At 35.6% G+C, this 17,506-nt stretch overlaps 2 protein-coding genes across 2 annotated transcripts; both read right to left on the bottom strand.

Annotated features, from left to right (window-relative positions):
• Positions 1 to 5,521: 5,521 nt before the first annotated feature.
• LOC113727746 (protein disulfide isomerase-like 1-4) lies at positions 5,522 to 10,556 on the bottom strand. The gene is made up of 12 exons (XM_072077096.1): positions 9,832 to 10,556; positions 9,017 to 9,146; positions 8,404 to 8,569; positions 8,206 to 8,324; positions 7,695 to 7,775; positions 7,064 to 7,150; positions 6,894 to 6,968; positions 6,713 to 6,781; positions 6,548 to 6,628; positions 6,310 to 6,444; positions 6,070 to 6,126; positions 5,522 to 5,960 (listed from the first exon to the last, which is right to left on the bottom strand). The coding sequence occupies exons 1-12, from the start codon at positions 10,440 to 10,442 to the stop codon at positions 5,793 to 5,795; spliced, it is 1,779 nt and encodes a 592-aa protein (XP_071933197.1). The 5' UTR covers positions 10,443 to 10,556; the 3' UTR covers positions 5,522 to 5,792.
• A 3,187-nt stretch (positions 10,557 to 13,743) lies between these two features.
• Positions 13,744 to 14,157, bottom strand: LOC113742399 (uncharacterized). Its single transcript, XM_027270238.2, has one exon. The coding sequence runs from the start codon at positions 14,155 to 14,157 to the stop codon at positions 13,744 to 13,746; it is 414 nt and encodes a 137-aa protein (XP_027126039.2).
• Between the last annotated feature and the right edge of the window lie 3,349 nt (positions 14,158 to 17,506).

The following is a 17,506-nucleotide window of genomic DNA, read 5'->3' as shown; positions in this document are numbered from 1 at the left end:
GTTAGGTTGGGTGGTAAGGTGAGAAGAGTTTTCTTAAAAAAAGTCAATTTATCAATATCTAACAAAACATATTATGTTATACTCATATATCAATACTCACAATTAGAGGTGGCAATTTGTCCCAAGTCCCAATGGGTTACCCATGCCCATGGGGACTTTGGGCGGGATGGGTATTAGATTTTGATATTGGGTTTAAAATGGGACAAATCCTAATTGTACCCATTAATTGATGGGAATACTTGGGTGCCCATTGGGTTCAAATAACAAGGGCTTTGTTTGGTTTAGCTATTTTTGGGAGGTATTTTTGAAATATTTTATTATAGCAGTGTATATGAAAAATTTTTACTATAAAATTTTTTTGAAATATTTGATATACTAATATGGATGAGATATTTTTTGAGTTATTGTATATTACTGTAACATTGTATTTGAAAAACTTATTTTTTGAAAAAATAGCCAATCCAAACGGAGTCTTAGATTCAAAAATTATCTTTAACAATTTTTATAGTCATACTAGAGAATATAATCTAGTAGTTTTCCTAGTCATTATCCACAAGAATTTTCAACATTTCAGTCAATTTAGACCTGTCATCTTTGGACAATGATGAGAATAAATATTCAACACTTTAAGTACCTTGGTCATCTTGATATATGTTGGAATATGATTGTATATCTATTTTTTCCTTTATTTGTTAATCCAATTTTTGATGGGAATCCTGAGTATAAAGCACTTGCATGTTTATTTAATAAAACTAAAAAAAATTTAATAAATAAAAAATATTAAAATTATATAAAAAATAAAAATGAATTAAAGGGAAAAAAATATGTAGAAAATAGATTTGGGTATTGGGCGGGATCAATCTAAACCCATCCCAAAGTGATCCCGCCCAAGTTAGTCCCAAAACACATATGGGTAAGGTTGGGCCCAAACTCATATGACTCGGTTCCATCATAAACCCAAGCAAATCCCGCCCATCCCGCCCATTTTGCCACCTCTACTCACAATATAAAATAATAAATTATAACCAATTTATTTTCTTCCATTTTTAGAAAAAAAATCTTTCTCCTATATTGTGCCTCTATAATTGTTGAATGCATTTAGATTAGCATTTTTCATAAACTTTAACGTATATTTAAAAAAAATCTCCATAATATGTGTTTTTAGAATTCTCAAAATTATTAAAAATCACCATTATTTCTCTCTTCCCTTGTCCGACACCTAGTTATCAGATGCCTCTTACGACTTTCATATCTTCTATCATGGTACCACTCTCTCTATTATTATTTTTTTGTCATCTCGGTCATATTCCTGCAATCCCCTTTCTTCTTCTTTCCATTCTTTGCCATCATTGTAATCCATATTTCTTTTTCAACATTTCCTGCCACTTTTCAACTTCTCACCATTTTCTTCCCCCTATACCTAACCTCTAAATTCATATCCCTGCAACCCAATATATTTAATTTTTTACCTATAATAATGAAAATATAATTTTGAAAATTGATTACAATGGTTGCAATTATTAGTATCCAATAATGGGAATGAAAAACTGATAATATCTATAATATCCTCAAGTACTACAATCAATATATATATATATATATATTTAACATAGCAAATACATATTTACATATGAAGACAGCAATAAGAATACATAAATAATTAATGATATCAAAAGTTATCCTTAGTGTTTGGGTTTTGCACTCTTATTCAAATCTAATGTCAAATTTGGACCAAATATATACAAATTAAGTAGTATTTTAGGGTTGAATGTTCTATATCTTTCTCTTAAACTATAATGTTACTTTTTAAAAAAATTTTGGTAGAATTGGTGTTGTTATTATCATTATTTTTTTTTATCAAAAATGAATATTTCAAAAAAAAATTTCCACATTAAAAGGCTAGTAGTACTTTGTTTTTTATTTAGTGATTTCATAATTTAGATTTCACGAATGGTACCATTCTTGATTTTTTAAATCCACAACATTATTTCATGAATATTTTTTTATTTAATTTTACCCTTTTACTTAGGATTACTAAGTTAAAAGATAAAATATTGTCATTTACTTTTTTACTTTTACTAAGTTTGGCAATGCTTTCTTTTTATTTACCCTCCCACTAATAAACTTCAAACCAAATTCCTATATAAGTGGAGTCACTACTTTTTAAAATTAGGAATGCATGGAAGCCACTTCTTACTTAAGAAAATATTATTTGCACTCCATTTTTTATTATTTACAATTCCACTATTTGTTTTATCATATAGTATAATTAATGAAAATTATATAACCAAAATGATTATTGAAGTGTGAATAGCAAAAATGGAGTGTAAATAATCTTACTTATTTAAATTAATAAGAAAGTATGAAAAGATGTTATATTTGTTATATGTTCTTATGGTCTTATAGAAGTTTTAATTGTTGTAAAATCATAAATACCGCAAGACAATCGGAAACGTGATGGGTTGAAGTTCAAAGAGGATAACATGCATATTAACCAACAATTTGAAATGAAATGATTTTAAAAGGTAACCAACAATTTCAAATGTGAAGAGTAGATGTGGAAGTTGAGAGGAATATATTTTATAAATTAAATTAAATGTGAAATGCTAGAAAAATGGAATTGGTAGTGGGAAGATGCGTGGAGACTTGTTGCTAAAAATCCCTTCTCAAATTTATATAGATATAGATTCTATCCTTGCGTTTCACTGCTTTTCCAATAAGTTGGACTTCCGAGGTCAATGATAATCTCCTCTTCTTCTTCTTCAATGTAATCCACAAATTAGAATTCAATGAAATATGTAACGTGTAATGCCTAAAAGTGCCTTCATATAAACGATTAAAATTGGAAGCATCTATGCCAAATTTTTATTAAAAATTAACACCCTCTCATCCAAAAAATTTATTCAATCACATAGAAGCATTCCTCATTCCTAACTCCACATCGAATTTTTAAAGCATATCTCTTAATTTTACCCCTAGATTGTTCATGGATAATTAGTTGTCAATAATAATTTTTTTTGGCTTTTTTGGTGAAGCCCAGAAGACTATAACCAAAAATGGGTCGACTGGAATTGTAAAGTACAGCTGAGTGTGGTTAATTTTTTTTTTTTTCAATTGTAAGTAAGTGAGAGTATTGAATTCAAGAACCCTCTTATTTCTTTCATGTTTTATCCAATTCAGTGCTTCCCAGCTGGACCGAGGCTATAATAATTGTTCAAAAAGGAGAACTCATGAGAGGGGTTGACACCTAGACAGGAGAAGAACATGGGGGATGATGACTAAACTAAAACTGTCTAGGTTCGAGGAGAGGAGGGACGCGCGGGGATAGGCGAGGTAAAGGATCCGACATTTGGCATTTGGGCTTTGGTGGAGTTTTCTTTGCAAGAGGGAAGTGGCGTGAATCTGAAGCAAACCTACTAACCGGCGGCACGACTCCTCTCTCAACTCTCAACTCTCAATTCTCAAAGGGAGAGGGAAACAAAAAGAATGAAGAAGTTTGTCTATATCGACAGTGTTCGAAACTTCACACTTACGATTAATAATAGGAGGCTCTTGAACATGAGAAGACAACTTTAGCTATTAGATAACTTCTCAGTGTATTAGTAGTTGGTATCAAATGTCTTCTGTGAGTACAGCAGAATCACCAATCTGTGAACTAATCCACTTTGAACCGACTAACTAGCAAGTGAACTAACCACCGACTAGGCCTTGTTTGCATTGCTATTTTACGTCGTCGAAAAATTACGTCGTTTTCGTAATCACATTTTTTTCATACCTTTTCCCCTCACGTACATCAAATCGCTACAATAATTTTTGATGAAAAATGCAATCCAAACTCCTATTATTGGCTGTCCATGTTTACAGTAACATGGGCAGTCCATCTCCTCAAACATTTCTAAATACTACCACCGTGAATTGATTCAAAACCATTTTGACGGAAAAAATATGAAAACAAAAATAAGAAAATAGAAACGTATTAGATAGTTTGTGACAACACAAACACGATCGAGATCAGTTGAGATGTTATATGAGTTTTGATCATTCTCTATACAAAGTGACATGTCGTTCAGTAGTACTTTTAATAAAATGTAGCCCCTTCTTTTCTTTCGCAAGAACAAGCCATTAATAAATCCTTGCCCGACTTCTCAAAATTGCCCATCAAGTCTTAAACAACATATATTTATATGAAAATAATTTAAGAATGTAGTGTTGTCTGTCTACATCGCGTCCCTTTGATATATGTTTTCATTAAGGAAATAGAGGATTATGGCTCCACAAAAACAAGAAGGAACGTGTTAGCCCACCAGAAGAGCAAAATAGAAAAAGAAACTTCATTTTTTCATTTTTAGGCCTAGTGAGCCGGACTTTAATAAGTCCAACCTCAACTCACACACCCCCCCCCTTCCCAAAAAAAAAAGAAAAAGAGAACACTTTTGAATTGAAATTTTCAAAAGTTTTCGTACAAAAATATACTCTAATGATATAATATATGTGAAATAAAAAATAATTAGAAATATATCTCGAGAATAATTCAATATATATATATTTTAGAAAACTAACAATCGAAAACGTGATCTAACATTTTTAAGCTTTCGGGCTTTGAACTTGTAATGTGAGGCTTTTACTCAATTCACAATAAACTTCTTATTATGCATATATTGTGCATTGTGTATATAATATTATACAATCATAAATATAAATTATGAATAATATGCATGATGGAAGAGGGTTGGTGTGGGTGTAAGGTAGGAAGGATTGTAAGTAAAAGTTTCTGCATTAAAAACCTCTCACTTAAAAAAAATCATATTATTTTAATATACACATCATCATACATAAATAATATTTTTAAGTATATTTGCTTGGGCTGGATTTTGATTGGGCCAAACCTAATTATTCTCAAGTTTAGCTTATTATTTAATTGAAAATTTATAATTAGAACTCAAACCAAGTTCAATCCAGTAATACGTAGGGCTCGGCTCTAAACATTTCAGGCTGAACTTGGGCCGATTTGACCCCCGTTGACAGTCCCATTCTCGATTGATAATGGAGGTTTCAACTTCTAAAGAAAATCAGGGCCCATATCTGCCTCATTTGCTTAAACATTTTCTTTAATTTAACGTAAATCACAAGATCTACTTCCAATTCAATACACCATTCAATAGTTTACTCAAAAAGCTACCCCAAATCTGCTTTGTTTTTACTGTTAAAGGGACACCTTTACGCACCAAGAAGCATGGGAAAGATAGGATCAAAGAAGAAGGAAACTGCGGCCGTGCAATGCATAGCTTAACAATGAAAAACGATGCTTTGCTCTTTTTTGTTCGCTACCTTATCTTACATTTACCATTCAGTTTTTTTGTTTACCACTTTGATTTTCATCTCTAAATGGAAACCTCATTGGATTGAAAGTTGACTCAATATTGGAAAGCAAGACATTACCATTCTATAAATAGAACCGACAAGGACAGCATGTCTATTGTAAAGGGCTAGTACTAAAGGCAAGGAAAGGCAAGGCAAGGCAAGGCAAGGAAAGGTACAGTACTAAAGGCAAGATGGTATCATGTATACACAGTACAATTTAGGACAATTTAAGCCTGATTGGGCAAGAGGCGGCTTGATTCCTATTATTGGTCGTGCACGGCTCTCTCAGGTTACAACAACCAAAATTTTTAAATTAAAACCTAGCAAACATACCAGAAAAGGAAAAAAGAAAAAAGAAATTCGCTGATTTCGTCCATCTTCAGCTCTGTTCATTGTTCGTTCGAGTACACGGCAGCTATATGACACTAACGTCATAGTTCATCTTTTACATCTGCGGTGGAGCTTTTAGTCCCTTCTTTAGCATCAGAACCTTTGGTTGTTGGTAAGGATGTTGGTTTCCGGAGCTCGAAGGGGATAGAAGCATGTTTCTTCAGGAACTTATAGAGTGCCACCACAGTTCGATCAGTTTCAACAGGAATCTGTAGAAGTGTAGGAATCATTGGCTTTTATCCCATACCTATCAAGTTGACAACAGAAACTGCGAACATAACAAAAACAGTAATGTTGGAATCTTTTAGAAAGGCTTACAGGCTCAGAGCTCTTATTTCCTGCCGGGAAGAAAAGAAGTGTGGGGAATCCATCAGCCTGAAATAAAAGCAATAAACAACTTACTCTGCACACTTAATTTATTAGACTATAAACCAGCACGAAGTAATAAAGAGGGATGGAAAAGCATATCTACTTTCAGAATCATTGACCTGTAAGCTCATATAAATTGAACAGAAATCAAACACTTAAAGATAACTGCTTAAATGAATCTGAAATTACCTTGGCTCTAGGATGTTCATTTGTTGTTCCATCCATTTTCGCAATGACAATAGATTTGATTCCACGCAGGTGCTTGGCAAGTTTGTTATATGTTGGCTCAAGAGCTTGGCAATGCCCACACCATGGTGCATAAATCTGTTAAAATGTTTTAAAGACCACAAATTAGGAGGGAACGCAAAAGCCCTAGTCCATATATCTATAAATTAACAATAGTTGCTTTACAAATTAGAGTGCTCACCTCCAGAAGAACATCTTTTGACTCCTCCAAAACAATTTCATCAAAGTTATTTCCAACAACTATTTTGACATCCCCATCATTCTGTGGTTTGGCAACAGATGAGAAAGATTGAATAGGCAGAACTGGATGAGAAATCAATAAGGTAAAATGTTAACGACAACTTACAGTAGTAGGAATTGGATCTGACTTGTAAAAAGGTTTAAGCTTGTCTTCCAAGAAGTCTGCCCCAAATGCCTAAGGAATGAATGAACGGGAAAGTGAAACTCACATGCTCAGAGACAATTGTACCAACCATTGCTACTAAACATGGCAAAGAGAAAAAGTTACTTTAGAATAGACAGGGTACCTTGATCTTCTCGAGAGTAATCTCCCCATCAAATATGTATTTTTTAGCATCATCATTTCCCAAGAATCCAAGAACCTGCAAAAGCAGAAGACCTCTTGAAATCTGACCATCAGGCAAACCAATTATGACTAAAGAAACAGGAGAAGAAAGCTGCATTTTGAAGTCATAACCTTTGAAGCATTCCCTTCTATACCAAAATAATCTGCCACAGGCCTTCCAGTATCTTCATTGTCCATCTCCACATACACAAAGATAAGCTGCAATCGGTCATCAAAAAATCAATTTTATTAGGAGGCAGGTTGTAATGCATTCTCCAGATTTAAAACATTTCATGGAAACAGAAAGAAAATTTACTGCTAAGTTTAATTTTTTTTTTCAGGGTGTATCCCAGCTTTGTCAGACTAATCACCCTGCACCTGAAGTACCCCGCCCCCCAAGAGCACCTAGGCGTTAAGAGAGGTTCGAACCCTGGACCTTGGGACCTGAATGGCTACCCCAAGCCCAGGTGATCTAACCCCGTGGGGCTGCTAAGTTTAATAGTTCCTTGCATTCCTGGATGTATCGATTTCTTTTCTCTCATCTAATATGCAAGTATCGGGAAAGGAAAGCATAAATGCTTCAAGTAACAAGAAAGAGCCTTTTCAGATTGTTTAGTTTGCCTCAGAAAAGAAATCATAAGTTCAAGCTGTTCCAATGGAACAGAGAAGCAATTTATGCAATTTAAGTTGTCATACACCTTGAAATTAGTTTGATGAGTTTAGATCATATGAATATAAAAGAATCTTTGGGAAACTTGAGTACCTTTCCCTTAAAATCCTTTGCTGCCTCTTGAAATGTTGGGACAACCTTTCCTGAATCACTTGACGTAGCAAAAAGTAACAGCTGAGGACATAATGCAGTGGCAGTTCAGTACAAGAATTAATAATGATTAGCAACTAGTGATCAAGGCACACTCCATCAATCTGTGTGTAAATAATAAATATCATAGTTAGTTGTAAAAATCGTTTTCATAGAAATTAATTTTACACTTTTAAATTTAATTTTTAAGAATTTTATGAAGTTAAAAATTTACAGATAAGTAGCTTTTTGGCATGTAACCATAAATATGTGTAGTTACTAACAACATTAAAATCTCTAATAAAACCCAAAAAAAAGGAAGATAATTTTATTAAAATAACATTGCATCACTTTATCCTTTATTGTAAGGGTAAGAAAGGTAGTTCAAACAATGACAAAAGGTTAAAACCATAAGAAGCTCATGCTTTATATATTACTAAGATAAGATATAAAACTAACGTATATGGAACATAACCTGTTTTTTAATTGGACTTTCAAAAATCAGAGGTGCACTCTCTCTGGTAAAAGTGGTCACCAAGGGTAGCTTGTTGGCTGAAACAAACTCAACTATTGCAGACTTGGTGAATTGACCATCTGCAGGAAGGAGGACAAAAGGATGAAGAGTTGTGGAAGGAGGTTTACCATCAACAACAGCAAACGGGAAACAACTAACCAAATAGTGTGACTTTCTCAGCCACTTTCTTTAGCAAGACCAATGCAGGGCGTTTCATGTCGGGTTCTATGTGAAACAGCTTTGCCACATTAGGATTTACAGTTTGGTAGAAGTTAACACCATCGTCAAGTTTTGATGCAGCAGCAAGTTCCTGACTCTCAGAACCCTGTAATTATGTTGATAGGAAACAAGTGACTCTCAACTTCAGACAAAGTAAATATCAAGTTTTAACATCTTAGTGGGCTACTGGCAGAAATAGGACCAAGTCCAGTCCAGAGTGTTATGTTATTTGAAGCAGCAATTTCCATGCGGGAAAATCTAACTTACCATTAATTTGTGAAGAAGCTCATAGAAACCTCATAATGAGATTTATTTAAATGCCTTATCTCAGAGACAATTAATGATCAGCAACAAAAATGGAAGTCATTTGCTTCAATACAGACAATTTCGTAAGACAGAATTTTTCGTGAAACTAGATGAAGTAAACAATAGAACAGAAGCACCTTGACGTATTGCAATGTAATGACAACCCTTTAAATGGGAAGCCGATGAAGAAAAAGAAGAAGAAGAAGCAAATAATTGTGTAACTGGAATGGCTAGATCTTGTGAATACCACCAAAGAATTGAGGAAGCCCAAAACAACTTTGTCCTCAGAGGTTAATATCCGTTCTGCATCATCAACTGTAGTAATATTTCCTACCCCTGGTCCTATCTTCTTCTTAATCCAGGTCACAATTGCATCTCTGCAAAACATATTCTAATCAACACCTCCACAGCAACAACCAAATAGAAGAAGAGGTTTAACTTCATTAGCACCATGTTTAAATGATCATAAAAAGGTCAAACTCCTAAAATACTGTCCACTTCAGCGTTGACATTATACCACATCCACATACATTGACCCAATCATAGGATTACAGCAATTCTTCTGGTCGTTATCCTAACCAAACTTTCTCGAATGGACATTTTCAAAGTCGTTAGCTTTTGATGACAATGTACCGTAATTGGATTCAGTTAGTGTTAGTACCAATCAAGCTTTCCCTGGAATTTACAAATCAATAATAAAGCTATATGTGAAAGAACATAGCATTTGTCATAGCAAAGATAACCAATCAGTCTTTTTTTTTGGTCAGCAATGATATAACACTACAAGTACAACACAACACATAGAGCAGCACAGATGTCCAATCAATCTGAAAAGTAAATTTTGAAAATTGATTCGTAAGCCTAAAAAGATAGCATTTTTCACTGAACCAAAGGAAAATTTAATTTTGTAGAAGGAAAATCGTAGCAAATCGCAATCGGGAGGGCTTTGTATAGGTTTGGGACTTGGTTTCTATACAACTGCAATTGTCCGGGTCCTAACGTTGTCAACTATAAATAAGAAAAACAAAGCCATTGAGAATCAAATGGCAGAGGAATCATTACTTGGATCGTTGACCAGTGTAGGGTTTATGCTCTCCATCAGCAAAGAAAAAAACAGTTGGAAATCCTTGAACTTCATACTGCTCCGCCAGCTCATGCTGCTCGGTAGCATCCACCTTCGCAAGCGCCACCTTTTCACCCTCCAAATTCTTCAACTCCGTGGCCGCGGCGGCGTACTCAGGCGCCAATGCCTTACAATGTCCGCACCACGGCGCGTAAAACTCGACCATCGCATACTTATTACTCTCGATAAAATCACTAAAGTTCCCCTCATTCAACACGACGACGTCTTTCTCGTCCACCTTAGGGCCTAATTCTACGTCATCGTTTTCTTCCCCATCGCCGTGATCGAAGTTGGAGGGAATTTCGAAATCGTCGTAGCTTTCTTCGTCGTCTTCGTTGTCATAGCCATCATCGTCTTTCAAATGCTGGTGTTGGGAGGTGTGCTTCGACGCGGCGTCGTCGTCGTCGCCATCGTCAGCTTCGAGGAAGCTGAGGTCTTCGTCGTCGTCTGCGTCGGAGGGGGCGGGGGTTTTGGAGAGGACAGGAGTTAGGAGACTCGAGAAGAGGAGGAGACAGGTGAGTGACAAGAGTATAAAGAGTCGATTCGGCATTGTTGGTGGTGCCGGAGGTGAGTTGACTCGGATCGGAGACTTAGCACTTGGCAGAGTGATGACAGACAGATCTGGCGGGGACAAGGAAACAGGGGGTTTTGGACTTTGGAGAAGCGGCGGGACCGTGGATGACTAGCTATGACGTTGTCACGTTAGTAAGAAAAGTACTCTGCGACGTCGCACCATGCTATGCCGGCTTTTGAAGTGTCTTCGCAGAGTCCATTTATCGAAACACTCATACAAAAAACTGTGAGTTATGAAAGGGACGTCGCACCATGGTTAAGTGCAATTTGCGAGATACCTCCTGAACTTTCACTCCGTTACAAATGACTACCAGTAATTTAAATGTATGCCATATTATTTCAATCCTTTAACCCAATTTGAAAGAACTAATGATGAGAATTTTAACATGTATCAGCCTAATTGAAATTCCCCCAACGCTCCTTTCTGTTTAGTTATAACTTGAAAATTGAGGACTATGTCGAGAGTCTTAAGGCAGTTTGGGTTGATAGTTTATTTGCTAGTTAAAATTTTTATTTGCATGTTGACAATTTGTAAGTGTATGTGGGGTAATTTATAACAGTTCATATAAATTTTAATAAAAATGATTGAAAATAGCTAAATAGTACTGTATCATGAGCACCCCAAAATCTTATTTGTATAATATAAATTCACATATATTTTTTTACCTGGATCAAAATAGAGAAAATTATCAACTCTATTTGACAAGTGATTTTTTGAAAAATGCTTTGAATATATCTTTTCCAATTAATTATTTATCCTTTTAGTGATCTATTTATCTCATGTATGCCCTTATAAAAAGTGCTACACTGTAGAATACTTCAAGAAAATTAATCCAATTTCCAAGTGGAGAAAAAAGCGGGGTGGGCGTGTTTAAAAGGGTCAGAAAAGCAATTCCAGATTAATTTCGGGATCAATCCTGATATAAATCGCAAACGTAGGGACTATGAACGGGATCAGAAGTGTAATTTTCCTAAAATACATAGAGAAGGAAAGCAAAGGGTGAATTTTCCCGTTTCCGAACTCTCTTCACTCTTTAGTTCTCAAATCGGGAAATTTCTCGTGTAAAAATCCGCCGAAGATAGGCCGCAGCTGCCGCCGCAATGATCAGCGTTCTGGCTCAGGTCATCTATTTCTTCCACCTTTTTTCCATTTCTCTTTCCGTTTAATCCTTTGTGTGGACGATTTATTATGGAAATGTATGGGAATGCAATGGTTGGCAGGAGCGACTACTCGGGGCCGCCCTGGGAACTGTATTCATGGGAGCTGTTATCTTTCAGCAACACAGAAGCATCCATCAATCCATTTCTGAGACTCAATCCCTATTTTTCCCTCAATATCAGGTTAAATGACTTTCGAATTTTGTTACCTTTCTTGGATTCAATGTCTGAAACCCTAACCTAATTTGAACGTTTACTTAAATTTGAGTTGCTGTTTTTCTGTTATTCTCTTCTACATTTTCTCTGTTCATTATGGAATTTACCCAATGTTTTAGCTAATTAGTGAGGAAATTATGTTGGGTTTTAATTTCAACCCTAGTTTGCAAACATATGAATTGCGGGATGAAGAAATTAAAAAGAAAATTTTGCAATACAGCTGGTAGAAGTTTGCTAATTCATAAGGATGGTGAAACTATTGCTTAATTTTTAGGAGCCATTTTACACGCTTTTGTGGTGAATGTAGACACTTTTATTGACAACAAAAGTGCTTTTAATCGCCCTCACTAAAAACTAAACAAGCGTTCTCCCTTTTTTGTGAAGTTTGAAACTTTTCACCATTTCTTATTAAAATTTTCCCAAATAAAAATCCCATATTTTTTCCCCTATACGCTATTTCAAAGTCTCCTGTAAAGATATGGAGTACAATATGCATTTATGCTTTAATTCAGATGCAGAGATGTTAAAGCTTGAGATGCTTGTGTGCCAAAATCCTTTTCCTTTGCTAGTTGAAAGGTGCTTTTGTTGCTAATCAGTTGACCCAAAAAACTTCATTTTCAAATTCTTCCAGTTGAAAGAGCGAATGTATGACAAGCAACAAGGTCTTGATCTTGCTCATCTTTGGAACAAAGCTGTGGATCAGACATTTGGACCCGTCATTGTATCTCTTAGCTCAAAAGGATGGTAGAGATTCAGGGTTTATTTTGCAACTACTTCATTGAGGTTGCTATTGTTTTCTAAAACTTTCTCATTATGAGATTTACTGTACAATTTACATCAACACTGGGCGATTGCCCCAGTTTTGCAACTTTATGGCAGATGATGCTGTTTTAAGATCCTGACACCAGAGCCATTATTCAGTCTTTTGAAAGATCTTGTCTACATTGTATTGCCAAAGTAATGGACATTTTCATCCTGGACATTTCGTAATTTTTCATGTCTGGGATTTTTTTTTTTTGTCACTTAATGGCAAATAATGTATACTACCTTAAATTTCCAATATTTTCTGTTTATATTTCATCAGTCCGAACTTTTACACTTGTACTATCTTCAATCTGTCTATTGTTTCTTGTGGAGTTATCTCTAGTTTAGGGGAGCATTATTCATGTTGGTTGTTCTATATGTTGCATAACCTGAATCCACTCATGTTGACTTAAATGTTATTCCGAGGTCCTCGAGACTTTCTATGCAAGTGCATGCATCTGAGTGTCTGCTTTGTTTACCAGGGGCATATCAGTTTTGCTTGTGATGGGTGATTCTTTTATTTGAGGGGATGTTTTCCCGCTGCCCATTTTAATTGAAGTTTAAGTCAGTCAGAATAATGATCATTTACATGTTCAAAGTAGTTGAACCAGGAAATGATCATTGGTGTTGGTTTTAAACAAAGGCAGATTCAAAGTCCAGGTGCTGCCAGTTTTGTTGTCCTCTGCTTCGACTTGATCCTACGAGTTACCAGCTCTGGTATATAGTGGGTGACATATCTGATGTTTCTTTTCATGTTTTGATAAGAAAGAAAAATTATAGCCTTTGGTTGATGTGAGAACCGCATCTATATAACAATCCATACTTCAATATAGAAATATCTGCTACTACTCGTCAAGTATATCATCTGGATTACAATATATCACTTATCTCTACTGCAGAAATAATAGGTGTCACTTGTAAAAGCATATCATCTGCACAAAGATACATGGCTTGAATCTAGAGTAGAAACGATAGCTATGGCTCATGAGCCAGATCACATGCGTAAGAACGAAAATTACAAACTCAAGCCGGAATTCTGTAAAGGCATTGACCGTGTCCCGAATTTGATTCAGCCTATTGTAAATAGAGAGAAGAACATGTTAAACGGCAGGTTGAAGCTGCTGTGCAGCTTTGGCTCGGGCTGCATTGGTCTGACGGGTCATCACAACATAGTAAACACCAACTCCCGCAAGCAGAGCAAACACCAAGCCAATAGGGATGCTAGCAATACTACCGGCTCCCAGACGCTTTTTACTTGCATCTGGTGGTGCTGTGCTTTCGTGTGCTGGAGTTGACAGCACGGTTGCTGCTTCAGGCAATGTCGAGCATTCTGGTGAAAAACAAGGGGCATTACCCCGCTGTGGTTGTGTGTCGGGATGGAAGAAGTCATAGGCTTCAGGAGAGATAGCCATTGGACTCTCGTATGCAAGCCCGTGGGGGGCTCTTTCTTGAGCTCTGGTGACGGTAGACGAGGAAAGAATGAGGAAGAGAAGCAAGGAAACTAGGGTTGTCATGTTGGTGGCTTTTGGTTTACCTTCGCTTCAATGTTAGAAGAGCAGATACTAGTGCCACTAGAGTATTTTATTTAGTGTGAGATGCTTCATCTTTTAGATGCTTAATTTGGCTTTTTATAGGATGTTCAGTAGTGGTGGTTGCTTGGAGATGAATTAAATGCACAAATACCTGGAAAAGGTGGGAACTAAATGATAGACCTCTACTTGATGGATTCTTGGTTGAAATTGTGTGACTTCTGTCAATCGAGTAATGTAACGGTTTGCACAATTCTACTTTCTCGTCTCATTGCCCTTGCCGCATTTATTTTGGGATCGAATGATGATTCACTCTCGCAACTAGGGACAACAGAAAAAGGTGCCCCGACTATTGAAGTTTCAAAGTTCTTGTGTAGGAACACAGCATTTTTCTGGCAGCTAAGTTATGCACTTTAATTCATTTTAAGTGACAAAATTTATACATGCGAAAAGAATTCCTATCATGGTCACAAAATTCGCACCAAGAATTAATGGAAACAATTGAAGGTTTGATCGTAGAGAGACCAATGCGAAATGGAGGTATGTCCAATCTTCTACTCACGGTTGGATGCAGAGTAAGAGAGAGAGATTTGAGAAATGGACTGTTCTTTCGGTTAAGGATTATTATGTGGTCTGTTTCCCGTGTGGCGCTGAGAATTATGGTTCTACTCGAGTGCCTTCTCAATCAGAAAATAAGAGCATGGGGCACTCATGGCTAAGTTAATATTTGTACTGATTAACAGAAATTTCATTGCAAACTTTTGGCACTTCCAACCTATTATTGAAAATCATTAGTCACCTAAAGAGACCCTAAAGCCCTTCCTCTTGTTCTGGATCATCAAACTTAATTCGTCAGAAATACATAGAAAAAGAATTTTACTTGCTTCATTGTTCTGGACATTATGATACTTCATTGCTTTTCACTTTTCCCCTGGAGAAATAAGGAACAGAAGCTGATTAGATGGTGGGTTTTGCTTAGCTTAAAGGCTCAGCAAAGGTCCTTAAACTCCATGTAATTGATGGGATGAGGTTAATCAACATTTACAAATGGCAGTGCCTCTTTCAGCTGTTTTGTCTTGGGACATTATTGAGGAAGCCACAAGCGCATGCAATAGTAAAGAAATCAATGTTGCATCTTCAGTCTCGTTCTTCTGTTCTTCTGCAGTGCTTTTAATAATATCATGCCTTTTGCAACAGGCATGCTTTCTCCCATATCCATACTTCTTTTTTTTAAATACTCAAATCCCCCTTCTCTATCTCTCTCAATAAAAAGAACCCATGTTTGTCCCAGGAAGCACTTGCCCTTGTATTGATGGGCTTTGAAGTTTGAAGCAGGTTACTAGTTTCAGTTAAATCATGAGGGTGTCTAATGAGAGAATGTTGAGCCTTCCACTTCACAAGAAGCACGGACACGAACTTTACTGTTCTTGTATTATTTCCTTCTGCATTTTCTGCAATGCCACTTTCCCTCCCATGGCCGTGAGAGCCATTATGCTTGATTCCCACAATTGAATCTTTGGAGTCGGCTCAAAAGAATCCTTCATCAAACACCACCGGGCTCATGACTAATTAATGTAAATGAAGATTATTCGAATGTTGCTACTAGGGCTGCAAACGAATCGAGCCGCTCGCGAGCCGCTCGCGAGCGGCTCGAGTCAAGCTCGAGTCGAGCTCGATGTTAATCGAACTCGAGTCGAGCTCGAGCCGGCTCGAGTCAAACTCGAGCTCGAGCTCGAGCTCAGAATATTAAGCTCGTTAGCTCGCGAGCCGGCTCGCGAGCTTGGGTATATATATATTTTTTTTATTTTTATTTTTATTTAATAATAAAATTAACTATATTATATATATTTTTTTTATTTTTTATTTTCATAGTAAAATTACGTATATGTCCTTAATATTTTATTATTTATTAAGAAAAAAATATTATTTTATTTATTTTTTTAAAAATAAAATTTTTATTTTTTATTTTTTTTCGAGCTCGAGCTCGAGTTCGAGCTCGGCTCGACTTGATTCGAGTCGAGCTCGAGCTCGAAATTTGCCAGCTCGTCGAGCTCGAGCTCGAGCTCGAGCTTGGTAAAATTTAATCGAGGCTCGGCTCGATTAGCTCAAAGCTCGACTCGGCTCGGCTCGTTTGCAGCCCTAGTTGCTACAGGACTTAGGTTCCATTTGATAAAACTAAATCTGAACTCTGAAACAATTAATTTGTTGAAGTTTAAGCACTGAAAAAAAATATAAATGTCTGAATTTTAATGCTAAACCTAGTTATACTGTTTGATAAACATTTATAACTGAATGCTTAATACGTTAAATTTAATAATTTTGCCCTTATATCTTTTCATCCAAAAAAGAAATAGAATCTATAATTTAATTATTTTAAAATTGTTAGGTATGTAAATGACAATATTTATTTTTAAGTCAAATTAATGTAAAAGATGAAATATATTATATGAGGAGTATGGAGAAGATGTGAAAGTCATTAAAAAAGGAGAAAAGAGAAATAGAAAACCTTAGATAGAGAATATCAGGTTGTTTAATTAGATAAGAATTTTAAACATAATTAACAAACAATGGTAGATTTGGTAGATAAGATAAGGTAGTTGAAGTAATTCCTATTAATTCTTATCAGAATTAAGCATTCAGTTAGGATTCTTGTGCTGAAAAAAATACACACAATTTCAGCACTGCCTAACAAGTTCAGCAGATGGATTTTCATTTATCAAACACTCAAAACATCTGAGTTTCTGAAAAAATTCAGTTTCAACACTTTTTAATGTTATCAAACAGACCCTTAGTCCTGTGTCAAAATTGCTAGATGAGTGAAATTTTGGGCACAACACATAAATGAAACTGAAAAATCAAGCTTGTAGATTTGTTGCTTGCTATTCTAAGATCAGTAAAACTGACAAAACCATGACAATTTACGAATCAAGAAGGATTATGACAAAAGGTTAGAATTAGAATTTTGGACAGCCTGAAAATCAAGAAATGATTTTTCTTCCTTTTCTTTTTCCGTCCTATATGTTTCTTTCATTTTGAGTATTTGAGATTTGCCTTGGGCTTCTATTTGTCAAATTTTCACCGTGTTGTAGCGAATCCATAATCCATGTTCCATAGACACAAATGAAATGCTTCTCACTGTTCAGATTTTTTTTTTTTTTAAATATATGCAATGACAATAGTGATTGCAGGTTCTCTGCAATGACAATAGTGATTGCAGAGTACAATTAATGGTTTCTTGAGATTGAATGGAGGGGATTAAATATAGAACATAAATTATAATATGTCAATTTTTTAAATATTTTTTATATATTATTGTGTTAGTGGCTAAATTCTG

The sequence above is a fragment of the Coffea arabica genome, chromosome 1c, assembly GCF_036785885.1.
Source record: "Coffea arabica cultivar ET-39 chromosome 1c, Coffea Arabica ET-39 HiFi, whole genome shotgun sequence".
In the NCBI taxonomy this organism is placed as follows: domain Eukaryota; kingdom Viridiplantae; phylum Streptophyta; class Magnoliopsida; order Gentianales; family Rubiaceae; genus Coffea; species Coffea arabica.
The sequence above is the reverse complement of the archived record's forward strand: the minus strand, read 5'-3'. Positions and strand labels throughout refer to the sequence as shown.